Source organism: Varroa jacobsoni, unplaced genomic scaffold (assembly GCF_002532875.2).
Source record: "Varroa jacobsoni isolate VJ856 unplaced genomic scaffold, vjacob_1.0 scaffold_276, whole genome shotgun sequence".
Lineage (NCBI taxonomy): Eukaryota > Metazoa > Arthropoda > Arachnida > Mesostigmata > Varroidae > Varroa > Varroa jacobsoni.
In genome coordinates this window covers 28137-39811 of record NW_019213178.1, presented here as the reverse complement: position 1 = coordinate 39811, position 11675 = coordinate 28137, and the positions used below count along the sequence as shown (strand labels likewise).

Here is an 11675-nt window from a genome sequence, read left to right as displayed (position 1 = left end):
ATATATAGATTCTACATAGATGTAAGTTCCGCTTCGTTTTATACAATTTGCAGCTATTGTACATAACGAAAAAAGTTACTATACATATTTTGTTATAGCAAAAGAGGATACGGCTAAGGTGTAACAAATATGGCCGATATATTGTTAGTCTCCGACCAGCGGTTTAGCTTTCTCACTGTCTATATATACATATGAAAATAGGCATATTGGTTGAAAATTAACAGTCGATTTTATTAAGATATTGAATTAGCTTGTTCCCCAATGGACCACACGACTGTGACTGCCGTGTTGACATGAACCGTGTCTAGTTAAAAGGCAGCCGTCAATAAAATCTTGTATATCTATCAATATACATATACAGTATCAATAAAATAAAAACTGGCTCAGAGAAACCAAGTGCGGTTCAGCTGTACTCATTTAAGGGCAGTTAGTATATGCTTTCACTTTACGAAATAATCCCGCAAAACACCATAAAGCAGTCGGTTGCATATGTACCGTAATGTTCAGTAATTGCTAGTCCACTTGAAGGGACAAAAGTGGCCGGAAGATAAGTTTTAGCTGGAGGATGATCTTCAATGAGGATTCTTGCCAAATAAATCTTCTCGCCATTGTTGTTCCTTCCCAGCTGCACACAACGCTCCATGTCGACCATGGAATTATATTGAACCCAGCGCATTGTTACCTATATAGGATAAGATGACACAATAAATTAACGGCTTTATTGCTAGCATTACGGAAAGCATTTCCGTAGTATTTAGCACCAACCGTGTTATAATGACTTTGTTTTTTTTTTATTAAAAACCAGGTCAGACTTTATGGATGCTTCGATATACGCTAGAAAAGATAAATGTCCTATGTCCTGCCTATTGCATATAATAGGTCCCCCCCACCAAACGAATCTTTCATGGGTCTATAAAATTTAAAATTACTTCAAAATGTGTTAAATGTTTGCTACAGTAAAGTAACAATGAGTATTGCAACAAAAACTCTCACGAGTTTCCTATCTTCTACCTTTTTTCTTCTATCATTTAGATACAACACTGTAATTGCAAACCTGCCTTGTCGAGTCCTTTGCATGTAAGGATTTCCGCCAAAACGTTATCCTCATAATGTATATCGTCAAAACCTCGCACTCCATGCACTATGACGCTATGTCTAGTTCTTTGCCACCCAAAAGCGGGAACCTGACCGGTTCCATTGATCCTGACTACGTATAGGGGCGATGTTCCTCTAGTACCACCCATATGATAGAAACCGGCGGCAAATGCGTTTGGTGGAGGGGCTGTGTTCGTTGTAAAAGATGTCCAGACACAGACTGCTGTAATGACAGCCGTTGCCATCGTGAGCTCACTCCGTGCTAAAAGTATTTGGAGCTAAAAGTATTTGGAAATTATTTCTTTTGATGATTTCGCAGAGATCTAACAAAACATTTTTGTGCTACAAAATATAAACGTTTTTTTTTTTTTAATTTAAACACATAAGATATAATTAGATACAATTACGTGATACAAAAGAGGTAATAAGAAAAGTTTGAATTCGCTTGTATCATCTAATGCTACGCTAGTTAAGACGGAGAGGATTCATCATATGGTAAATTCAGCGGTGCCTACTTCAACTCATTAAGTAATATTTAGTACACATTACGGATTTTATAACAGAGGATATAGATGCAATTTTTTATGACAAGCGGCAGACGGGTTGAATATATTATGATGTTTTTGCTAAGCAGATGATCTAAATAGAATAACCATATGTACACAACGTAAGTGCAATGTCATGTACTGTCGAATTTATCTAACATATGATAGTCGCATTTTGAATATAGAAAAGGTAGTCTTTTACGTTTCGTCCACGACCGTATTGCGCTCCCTGCTAACAAGGTTCACTGAAAATTTTGACAGAATTTGCACTTTTACTGTAAACAAATGCAGTTGGAGTGACCGTGGCGGGTCTCTATTCATATATATATGTATATACATATAATCCGTCTTTTGATTCGCTATCGGAGAATTTAAATAGTGTTTTGGTGTGGCGCACCCGTCTAAGATAGGGTTCGACTTGATTTTCGGCCTTCATTGTCATAATAACATATGCAAACAGACATTTAATCTGCCAAGAAAAACATAAAATACCGAATCATAAAATAGATTCATGTACATCGAGTTTAATTTTGATGCACTTAAAAGGAGGGTACGTGAAACGTCGCATAATCACATAGAACTATGTAACAATGATATAAAACGACAAAATAGTCTGAACTTACTGCTAAAGAGCTCCGCTTAGGAACGTTGAGAAGGCCACCAAACACCACTATGGCTACGAACCTTTACCCAGAGTCACTGACGGCTTATTAACTCAATAAATGCTACCCGACAAATAGCTCTTTCTTCGTGTAAACGCAGCGTTCTCTTTATATACGATACGAAAAACTACGATTTGCCGGCCTGATGGAAAACTGGCATCGGCCATAATATTGCTCTTTCCACTTTCCAATTTCAATAGCAAACGGCCATTTTCCTTACCAGTGTGTTTGTGCGCGTGTGTGTGCATTATGAATCCGTACGGACCCGAAATGCGTGACTCTTACTTTTTTCGATAGATTCCTGGCAAATGCGTATACACATGACGCAGAGTTATCCTGGAAACCGCGTCCCCAATAGATTCCGAACCCTCTTCGAATGCTGTGTAGATTTATACTGCCTTCGTAAGTCGAGAAACAGTTAAATTGAAATCGAACATCGAAGTTGCGGTGCTGGGACGACCTAATTCTCTATATAAGCCTAGAGTCGGATAATTTCATCAAGCATTGCCATCGTCTAAATTGAAAATGGGGTTTGCCGGTTATGAGTAAGCTACATGAAAAGCTGTCCGCTAGGTATTCTGGGTGCCTTTTGCGTACCAATATCCACCCAAATTTTGGCAACGAGCTGCGCTAGAAGATTTTTGTCATAAAATGTGAAATGAGGTGAAAGAGTATTAAATATAGCTTACTGTAATTCTACGAAGCGTAAACAAATTTTGATGACGATGATTCTGTTCGCACTAAGGCTCTCAGCGAGGAGAGAAGTAAAATCGCCTACAGGCCGTTTTGGCCGTGATGGAGCTGTTTGCGGTTCCCATAACGCTGACTTTTAGCAATCAAAAATAGAAAGACAATCATAAGTATCTTAAAAAAGTGACACAGCGTAAGTTGTAACGATCGAAGTTCTTGATGGCTTATATATATATAAAGTTGATTTCTTAAAACAAATGAGACATCTAAAAGGACTAAAATTCCTATAATAAAAGACTATTCATCTAGCCGATGAAAAGCATATAACATCAATGGCTTTTTAAGGTATTCTGCAGCTTGATAGCCTAATATGTACGTACATTCTGGAGTATAATTTTACTGCACGAATTATACTTATTATGAACTTGCATATAGACTTAGTGACATTACCTCAGTGGCTCAGATAAGCAAAATCTCCTTGGCATCTCGGCCTTAGAATAACCCTTTCAGTAACATTCAATCTTTAATTTTTTTGTTTGTATTTTGTGAAGTAGTGCTGCTACAACCAGGTCGAGACGTCACCTGTACAAATGGCGACGGGGGTACCACGTATGCGGTAGGTTATGATTTCTTCTTTCGAATTCACACCGAAGCCTTTCATTCGAGCCTAGATCTTCGTGGTCGGTGCTACTGAGTGATACTCATGATACACGTTTTGAAATAAATAATCGATACGATGGAGGAAAACGCCTTGTTTCTGTTTTCATTTAGTGCCCTATTGATGGTTAGCATATTTCCAACTTATGTTTCAGTCATTGAAGAATGAATCAAACTGAGATGTATCCTACCCGTGAGAGAGGTGCGTTAGACCTTAAGGGGGGCTGTGCAGCTTTTTTGAATTTTGTCATATTTTCCCGCAGACCGTGTAGCTCCTTGGCAGGTACTACTTATTTTAAAAGTATGCACGTAACAGAAATACTTGGCCCAAACTTTATTTATAAAGCGTGTTTTTCTCATGTTTTCTGTTGAAGCAAGTAATCCTCTTTTTTGAGAGAACTATCGCATTGAAGATATTGGGTTTGCGCAGATGATTCATTTATACACCGATCGACGCATAAGCGACGACAGGTTCGATCAGCCAAGGATGATTGCACTATAACGTAATGTGCCTTCAAATTCACTTAAACTTCGAAAGTGCCTCAAAAGACATCCGAGCAAAACACGCAATTTAGTGAGCTCAGGGTTGATATATCTGGTAAACCCACTTCAACTTAAAACGTCACTTTTAAAATTACGTTTGAAAGAACGTTTGTGGTAATTAATATTTAAAAAAAACTGCTTGAAAAACTATGGTATTCGATGTTATGGTACAAGTGCTTTGTCTGCACAAGAAGTTATCCGAAGAAGACAACCGAGCTAAATTATGAAGTTTGTGCTCAGGGAAATAAGCACCAATTCATTATTTAGTGACTTTACTAGCTATATTGTTACATGTCCAATTTACGCATTATAGATCAGGCTAGAGTAGCACCTTGAAAATAAGCTGGAAACTATAGTACTGCCTGAAAGATTCTAGTTATTCTATGGTCTATACAGGAAGTTTCATTAATGCTAACCATCAATCGGAGCTCATTTCATAAAACAGAATTCGAATTACTGAAGATCAGACAGAAACGAGGACACGACGAAAAAGGTGAACAAACAACTGTATGTTATTGTTAAAAAGGCATTCAGTAAAAAGTCGGACAAATAGAGTTATTATTATTAGAGAAAAAAGAGGACAAATGGAGTCGTAAATCGTGAACTGACATGGTTAATATAAATGTGTATGTTCAAAAGTAAGTCAGAAATAATTGATTGCCGTACACGGTCGTGTGATTTCCGGAAAGGAATACGGTTACTTAAACATTCGGCCATTTCCTCATTAAGAATTTCATCTACTACCACCGTCCTACTATATTAGAAACCCTTCTTTAAAACGTAGAGACGTTAGTAGCTCGTTATAACTTGCGAGACGCATTGTTAGAAGTATAACGGAGCCAGCTTGTTGTCTTGCTAGCATAACTTTTTCTCAGATAACTGTTATAGAAAAGAAATGGTCTCTACGTAATTGCTTGCTTTCTACCTCTACACGAAGCATTGGCATGTGTACAGTTATTTATTACTTTGTAGGACGATGCAAGACGTAGGGCGTCTCGTCGATTGTTCGCATCTTCGTAAATATACGTCTTACGAGTTAATATACAAGCATATATGCTTTGTCAGAGACTCATTTTGCATTAATTATACTTAACAAATGAATATAAGAGGAAATTGGGCCATATGGGCTACTCCGGACTTTTTTTCCGAAAAAAGACGTTTATTTGACGTCTATGTTTCGAGTTTTACATTTGGTATCGCCCTTAGACGTTCCATGAGACGGCTGGCTCGTTGCCAGCGCGAAACGAAGTCTGCCTGTCTATGCTTGGGTTTGAACCCAGACCATGAGATTAGCATAATTTGAGTGCCTAATATTATCAGAGTGTCATAATGCTTTAGATAGATGTGATAGATATTTTCACAATCACTGGGTTTTTTTCTCTAACAAAATTTTAAAAGATCGAACTATATGGGACAGCCGAACATTTTTTTTGCAGTTGGTTAAACTTTTGCAGAATAATAGAAAAGCGAAGTTAGAAATTCGGCGTTGTACGACGGGTCCGTTTGTCGCAAGGATGCATCCTCTTTCTCAAAAAGAGCACAAATTACATTATCACCCTCGGGCCTAGATGCTCCATGTGAGTTAGGGCTATACGGGCTAGTATGATTTTTAGTTTATATGAAATTCTACTATGCAATAAAATTGGAATAGCTAAAATGTCTCTGGGTAAAATTCACTGATTTGGAAATACACACGTATCTATATATAAAACTAAACTGACGTATCGCATTTTCGCGCTTATGTGTCACACCTAAAGGTTGTGTTCACCAGAAACCAATATTCTTATAGGGGAGATATATAACTCGAATGCTTTATTTTGCTGATCAGTAATAAGCATAAGTCATAAGCATAAAACTTTTAGTGCGCTGATAATTCAAGCATCATGCATGCAAACATGCGGTTTTTAAAAGCATGCTTGTTGATTTAAGTTCACTCGGTAAATCACCAGTTTAGAAAAACTAGCGCGTTTTCATCACCTGCACAACACAGCTGACCAATGTACCATATTTTTAAATATATCATGTCTCTAAATGACTTGAGCGCTGTGTCCTGTCGATCTTTTGAAACTTATGTAACGATTTATCAAGCAGAGAATGTTGAACTTGGCTATTATATCTCGGAGGTTTCTCGAATAAAAGCAACAGGGTGCATTCATGTCCATATATATATAGTGCAAATCAATAAGGCCACTAAAAACACGCTAACGTAATTTCGATCTCAATATCGAGTCCTACCTGCCTACCTCATTTGTCCTGAAGGAGCTAACGGTTAGGTGAACAAGTATAAATCGAAATATATAGAAAAGCAAATAGCTTCTATGGAAATTGTCCTAGCCGAAGACGCAATCTAGTCTAGTTACTTCTATATTGCGCTCCACAACTCTGTACTGTGCATATAATTTAATAGCTGAGATATGTCCAAAAAAAAAGTCTTCGAAAAAACACCAATTAATCGGATAACGTTTATTGCATTCATATTTGTTCACGATGCCACTAAATCCATATATAGAATAGTCCATTATGCTTAATAACCCTCTCAGAAAATGTATTTTGCCTCGTGGGAACAGGTAAAGTGCTAACAACAATAAACATAGTTACATACCCGCATTTTGCGACGCTTACAACCATAACTTTCGAGACAGCTTATTTTTAACGGCCTGAAAATTTATACGCAACTGACTCGTTTAAACGGATTTTTACAATAATTAATATACTATTAGCTGGAAAGTTTACAAGCTACGTGAGTGAGTAGACAGCGTAGAGCAAATTTCGAATTGTACTTAATGTATTTCCGCCTTCTTACTTGTGGGCGTGAAAATTATAGCAAAGTAATGATGATCACATGTAGAGGAGACAAACAAATATTATCTGCTAAGCAGCACACCAGAAGTTCTCAAGTATTATTTTTTCGATTAGGTTTTGTAGAATAGGACAAGATTGCTCTGTATTATTTAAATGCACCCTCCTTCTAGTTGGCGTTACGTAGTTCCTTAACTTCTTCTTCTTATCATTTTTAGTTCGTGTCAACATTTAACTGAAATGTATGTAAGCAGCATGAGCCACTGCGAGCAGCTAATTCGTACGTACGGAGCGCTTTTTTGTAGCTCGTAGTTCGATCTTATACCGTTGCTGCCGTCAGAATCGTAAAAAATTACGCATTTTTCGTCGAATACTCCAGTGACTTATTAGCTTGCCGCCGCGGAATTACCGTTCCGGTTGAGATCTTTTTTATTCTTTTATCATTTGGTGTATGAAGATACGTTTATGTGACTAAGATTGAACGCCGAAAGCTTGCAATATTTTCAAAATATGTTCAGACTACCAGATCTGCAGGCATTCTTTACTCGACTTTCTGAGGTATGTGTTGTTGACACTAGGCTCCGTTTGAGTGGGCAGATACGACTGTATTCGTCTCACATGAGGGTTTGCCAGACTATGTATTGGCGTAGCTAGAAAGAACAGTGGCCCCGAATAGTTTGATGTATTAGCAAATATTTATGGCGTCCTTGGGTACGGACCTATAAAGAAGTAACGATCCATTAAGCTCTGGGCCACATCTTTACCAAGACCGAAATCTGTGTTCTAGTATATTTACGAGCCAGTATTTTCGGTCTAGACTTAGAAGATCTCGAGAATTAGATAGGCTTGCGTCACGATAGTATAATCAGTCGAAAGTATGTTTTGCACAACGCTATTACTTACTGATATAAAGATGCCTCGTCTTTACGAATCAATAGTCATGTCCGAATGTGGCTTTCGAAAGATAGTGGTGGCATATTTTGGAAGAAAAATATGCACAAGTCATAATGAAATTTCATAATCAACTCCATGATAAATTTCCACCTAGGCACTGACAGATATGACGAGCAAAATTCGATAAATGCAATTTTCATCTACTGTATTTTTGTGTCTCGCAAATCATATGATAAAACCTATAAAGTGCAAACTTAGCGCCAATATGCCCCGGTAACTTTCCTCTAATTGCAATGAGAAATATTTATTATTTCACAGCTGATTAATGAGCTACAAGCTAATGACGTTTCTTGGAGATTGAATGCTCGGCAGAACTTTCTCACAAGCGATGCTCTAGTATACAGCACGTATACGAGTCGATTCCGTGTCGTCGCGTGAGAGTCAAATAATAATCTCAGAGTATACGGTTTGGTTCTGTCAAGGTTCGTTGGATCCCAGGTGGCCGGGTTTTCCAAATGAGCCGAACTTCGGAGGCAGCTTCCATTGATACATCCGTCAAAGTGAATACTTTGTCAGCTGTGTTTGCTGTTAACTTCAGTGGCCGTTTAATCGTGGTTCTCCAAATGTCTAATTCTTTTCTAACCTTTTCTCTAATGCGTCCTATGACAAACTGTCATACCTGTCGGACAAGGCGAGCTATCTAAGTAAATGAACTATTTCCGTTCAAGCCAAACAAATCGCTGCCATAAAGCGTTCCCTTCCTTCTGAACCTGACACCTGCTGCCTTGTTCTTATTTGTTTCGAGTCTAAGGTCCGCGACATAGATGAAATCTGCAGATTAAATCGATAACGAGATGGTCAGCATACAAAACCAGTTTTATAAAGAAATGTTGATGCCTGATACACGGGGGTAACTGATCAGAATCGAAATGAGCAATATTCAGGTTGTCCCAAGGCAAATCCAATTGTCTGTGCTACTTCGTCTTTTTCGGTAAAGGTATATACATCTACAAATGATGGACACTTTTATACAGAATATTGTTACCAATTTACCTTACAATAAGGGTTTCGGTGTTGCGCGTTCAAATTCGAAGATGTCTAAGTGATAAATAGAGGTGGTCACCAATCGAAGTATTCTGTAAAGGCTTTGTCACACTAAAAACGCATAGTAAAAGCCTATGATGATAAAAAAAAAGCTGTTAAACAGCTCGGCTGTTAATTTCCGAGGTACCCGTAATTTATGTGCACCATGACCGTCCAAATACCACTTATTTAATTCTATTTAGTACGGAAATTTGTTTCTTCCTGCTTTAAAGCTCTGTATACGGCACAAAGATGGCCTTAAGCACTTTAAGTTGACTAAGAAGTAAAGCATCTGCTGAGATAATGCCCTTGCGCCACACTGAGACCAAGAAATGTGGCTTTGCTATTGAACACACTGGAATAACAACCAGAAGCATAAAAAACTAGACCATCTTTAAACTAGCATACAACAGCAGTCGTGACATGTTGCAAACAGCATTGTTCGTGCGTAATTTCAATCTTCGTTCGCACATACAAATATTCTCCACACTCTGCCCCCGGTCTTCGTAAAGCAACGCCTGACGCGCACTACTCAAAGTTACGACTTGATAGAAATTTGTCGAGAGAAAGAACGAAAATCACCGTACTTTCTAACTTGACAACAATCATTGGTCACTCGAAATTACCGCTACTTTCTTGAAACAAACGTAGCCGACAGACAGATTCTCTTTGAGTTTTCATGCTATGATGCTTCTGTCACACCGAACACCCCATACAGGTTATCTACAATTAATGTTACGCAGATTAATTCTCTTATGGACAGAGGCCCTATTATCGTTCTCGGCATTTACCAAGAGACCGATCCGTCGACTTCACAACCGCCCGAAGCACCACGAGTTCCTCTAGCAGAAATCATCGCCATCACGAATGTTCATTCACTTCTTGCTGGGGTCGGCCATTAACCGTGGCCATAACAGCAACATCAGCCATACCGTCTCCACTATCGCCAGCCGTACTGGCAGTAGCAGACCGATCTGTCCCAGTGAGTGGAATAGCGCTGCGTGCGCCTTTGCGGTTACGCGGGTTGGGCTCGCTCGCTCGCTCGTTCGCTAGCTAGCTAACTGGGTGGCTAACTTGCCATTTTGCTTTGACTATCTACTTGTGTTTTCGTTCGTACACTACTACTGCCAGTAACGATTACATACATATCGAGTGAGCAGTGGGGTTGTCTCGAAGTGACGGATTTTGACGGCCCTGCTACATTGGCGACAACCGGCCGCTCTGAAAGAGCGCCAGCGTAGCGCCGAGTGCTCCACCTTCGGGCAGAGCACAGTATTTTGTGTGTGGGTGTGCATTGGAGTGCGGGAAGTGAGAGCTCTCTCAGCAGATAAGGCTGTGCGGAGCGAACGGAATACTGATACTACTGCTGATGTTACCATAGAAGCAGCAATACACTGCGAGATTTCGAGAAAGCGAGGGAGAGAAATAAGAAGCCAGAAAAAGTGCTTAAGCGTAGAGCGACCACTATTCCTGTCAATGAGGTCTACCTGACTTTTATATCTGTCTCTGTCTATCGGCTGTGTTCTTAAGTGTTGAGTGTCAAATAGAATCGAGTTAGATATCGTTACGATTGCGTGAGCAAACCCAAGTGTCTATTTGTGTCGATCGGATTTTTTCTTACATTCGATGGACAGCGTGCTCTAAACGTTCTGTAGTTGGTGTTCATCTCCGACCTCTAGTTCGCCTCGTGCGTTTCTCATCTGAGACTATTACCCACCCCGTCAAGATTCGAGGATGCTGACCGTTGGGGTGGACGTGTCTATTCAAAGAACCTCCGGTAAGCCAATGAGAAAGAAAGCGAGAGTCGAGCAGTGTGTGTCCCTTTAACAGCAGCTCATCCATCCCAGAAAAAAACGAGTTCGTCGCACACCCTTTTTCGTTCCCAGCAACTATAACGCTCCATTACCATACCTGGTAGTGGGGTGTCGGGAATTAAATACAACCGTTTGCTTCTATTGATCTAGCTAGCTGTACCCAGATTCACGGAACAACCGGTTATCCTCGCACGGTTGTTTAAAGAGCTCTGATTAGAATTTTATATGAATCGTGTTTACCAGCATTACCACTATTAGTACTAGATTCGTGTAGCCGATAGTCAGATCAAGGGCTATGCAGCAGCAGAGATGACGGATGACAATACGACCTTTTTCCATTGTCGTTTTATAGTCACTGGCAGATAATCTACAGTAAAAGACCAAATAAACGTGATCTCATTCGAGATTCATTTTTTCTTTCTACTAACGACACACACGGTACATTGTTGCTTCTGCTAGTAGCTTAGTACTAACTGAATCGGATGCATTTTGCCTGTTAGCACTTGAGCCAATCTATTCTTACTTAGACACGAAGAGGGACTCACAATGTTTAACAATTTCGCATACACAGTATAAACTAGTAACGGTGAAGGTGGCATGGAGTGCATTTCCCGTCTGACGAGCATCCCCGCTTCTTCCTATACCGTTTTGTGCTTTCACTTTCGGCCAGCGTTGTTTTGAATGGTCTGGATGGGCTTGCCTCTCGAATTCTAGGTTGTTTGCTACAAACCTCTCTTCGCCTCTGCCGATAATTCTTTCCCATCCATACGACATACATGCATAGCATTATCGGTTTGTCTATTTCTTCACGTCCGCACCTGATCCGGACCGTAAACCTCTAAGTTCTAGTGACCACGTCTTCTGCGGTAATTGTCGAATTGCTGAAGCTTTCC

At 39.6% G+C, this 11675-nt stretch overlaps 3 protein-coding genes across 8 annotated transcripts in view; 2 read left to right on the top strand and 1 right to left on the bottom strand.

Annotated features, from left to right (window-relative positions):
* The window catches only part of LOC111258932 (chymotrypsinogen B), a 24290-nt gene extending 20548 nt beyond the window's left edge, over positions 1 to 3742 (top strand). For 3 of the 5 annotated variants that reach the window (XR_002679289.2, XR_015310370.1, XR_015310369.1), the window contains one exon: positions 3547 to 3742. The gene's annotated coding sequence lies outside the window, so the exon portion shown is untranslated. Of the gene's footprint in view, positions 1 to 3543 lie in introns of all 5 variants that reach the window. The other 2 variants (XR_015310373.1, XR_015310368.1) reach the window with 1 other exon arrangement.
* LOC111258934 (uncharacterized) lies at positions 207 to 2696 on the bottom strand. Its single transcript, XM_022830530.2, has 3 exons — positions 2264 to 2696; positions 1059 to 1373; positions 207 to 682 (listed from the first exon to the last, which is right to left on the bottom strand). The coding sequence occupies exons 2-3, from the start codon at positions 1338 to 1340 to the stop codon at positions 446 to 448; spliced, it is 519 nt and encodes a 172-aa protein (XP_022686265.2). The 5' UTR covers positions 1341 to 1373; positions 2264 to 2696; the 3' UTR covers positions 207 to 445.
* A 6024-nt stretch (positions 3743 to 9766) lies between the features above and the next one.
* LOC111258935 (kinesin-like protein KIF2A) overlaps positions 9767 to 11675 on the top strand; it is a 29994-nt gene continuing 28085 nt past the window's right edge. The window contains exon 1 of one of the 2 annotated variants that reach the window (XM_022830531.2): positions 9767 to 10745. In XM_022830531.2, the coding sequence (XP_022686266.1) occupies positions 10703 to 10745 (43 nt within the window). In that variant the 5' untranslated portion in view covers positions 9767 to 10702. The remainder of the gene's footprint in view (positions 10746 to 11675) is intronic. The other variant, XM_086967646.1, reaches the window with a different exon arrangement.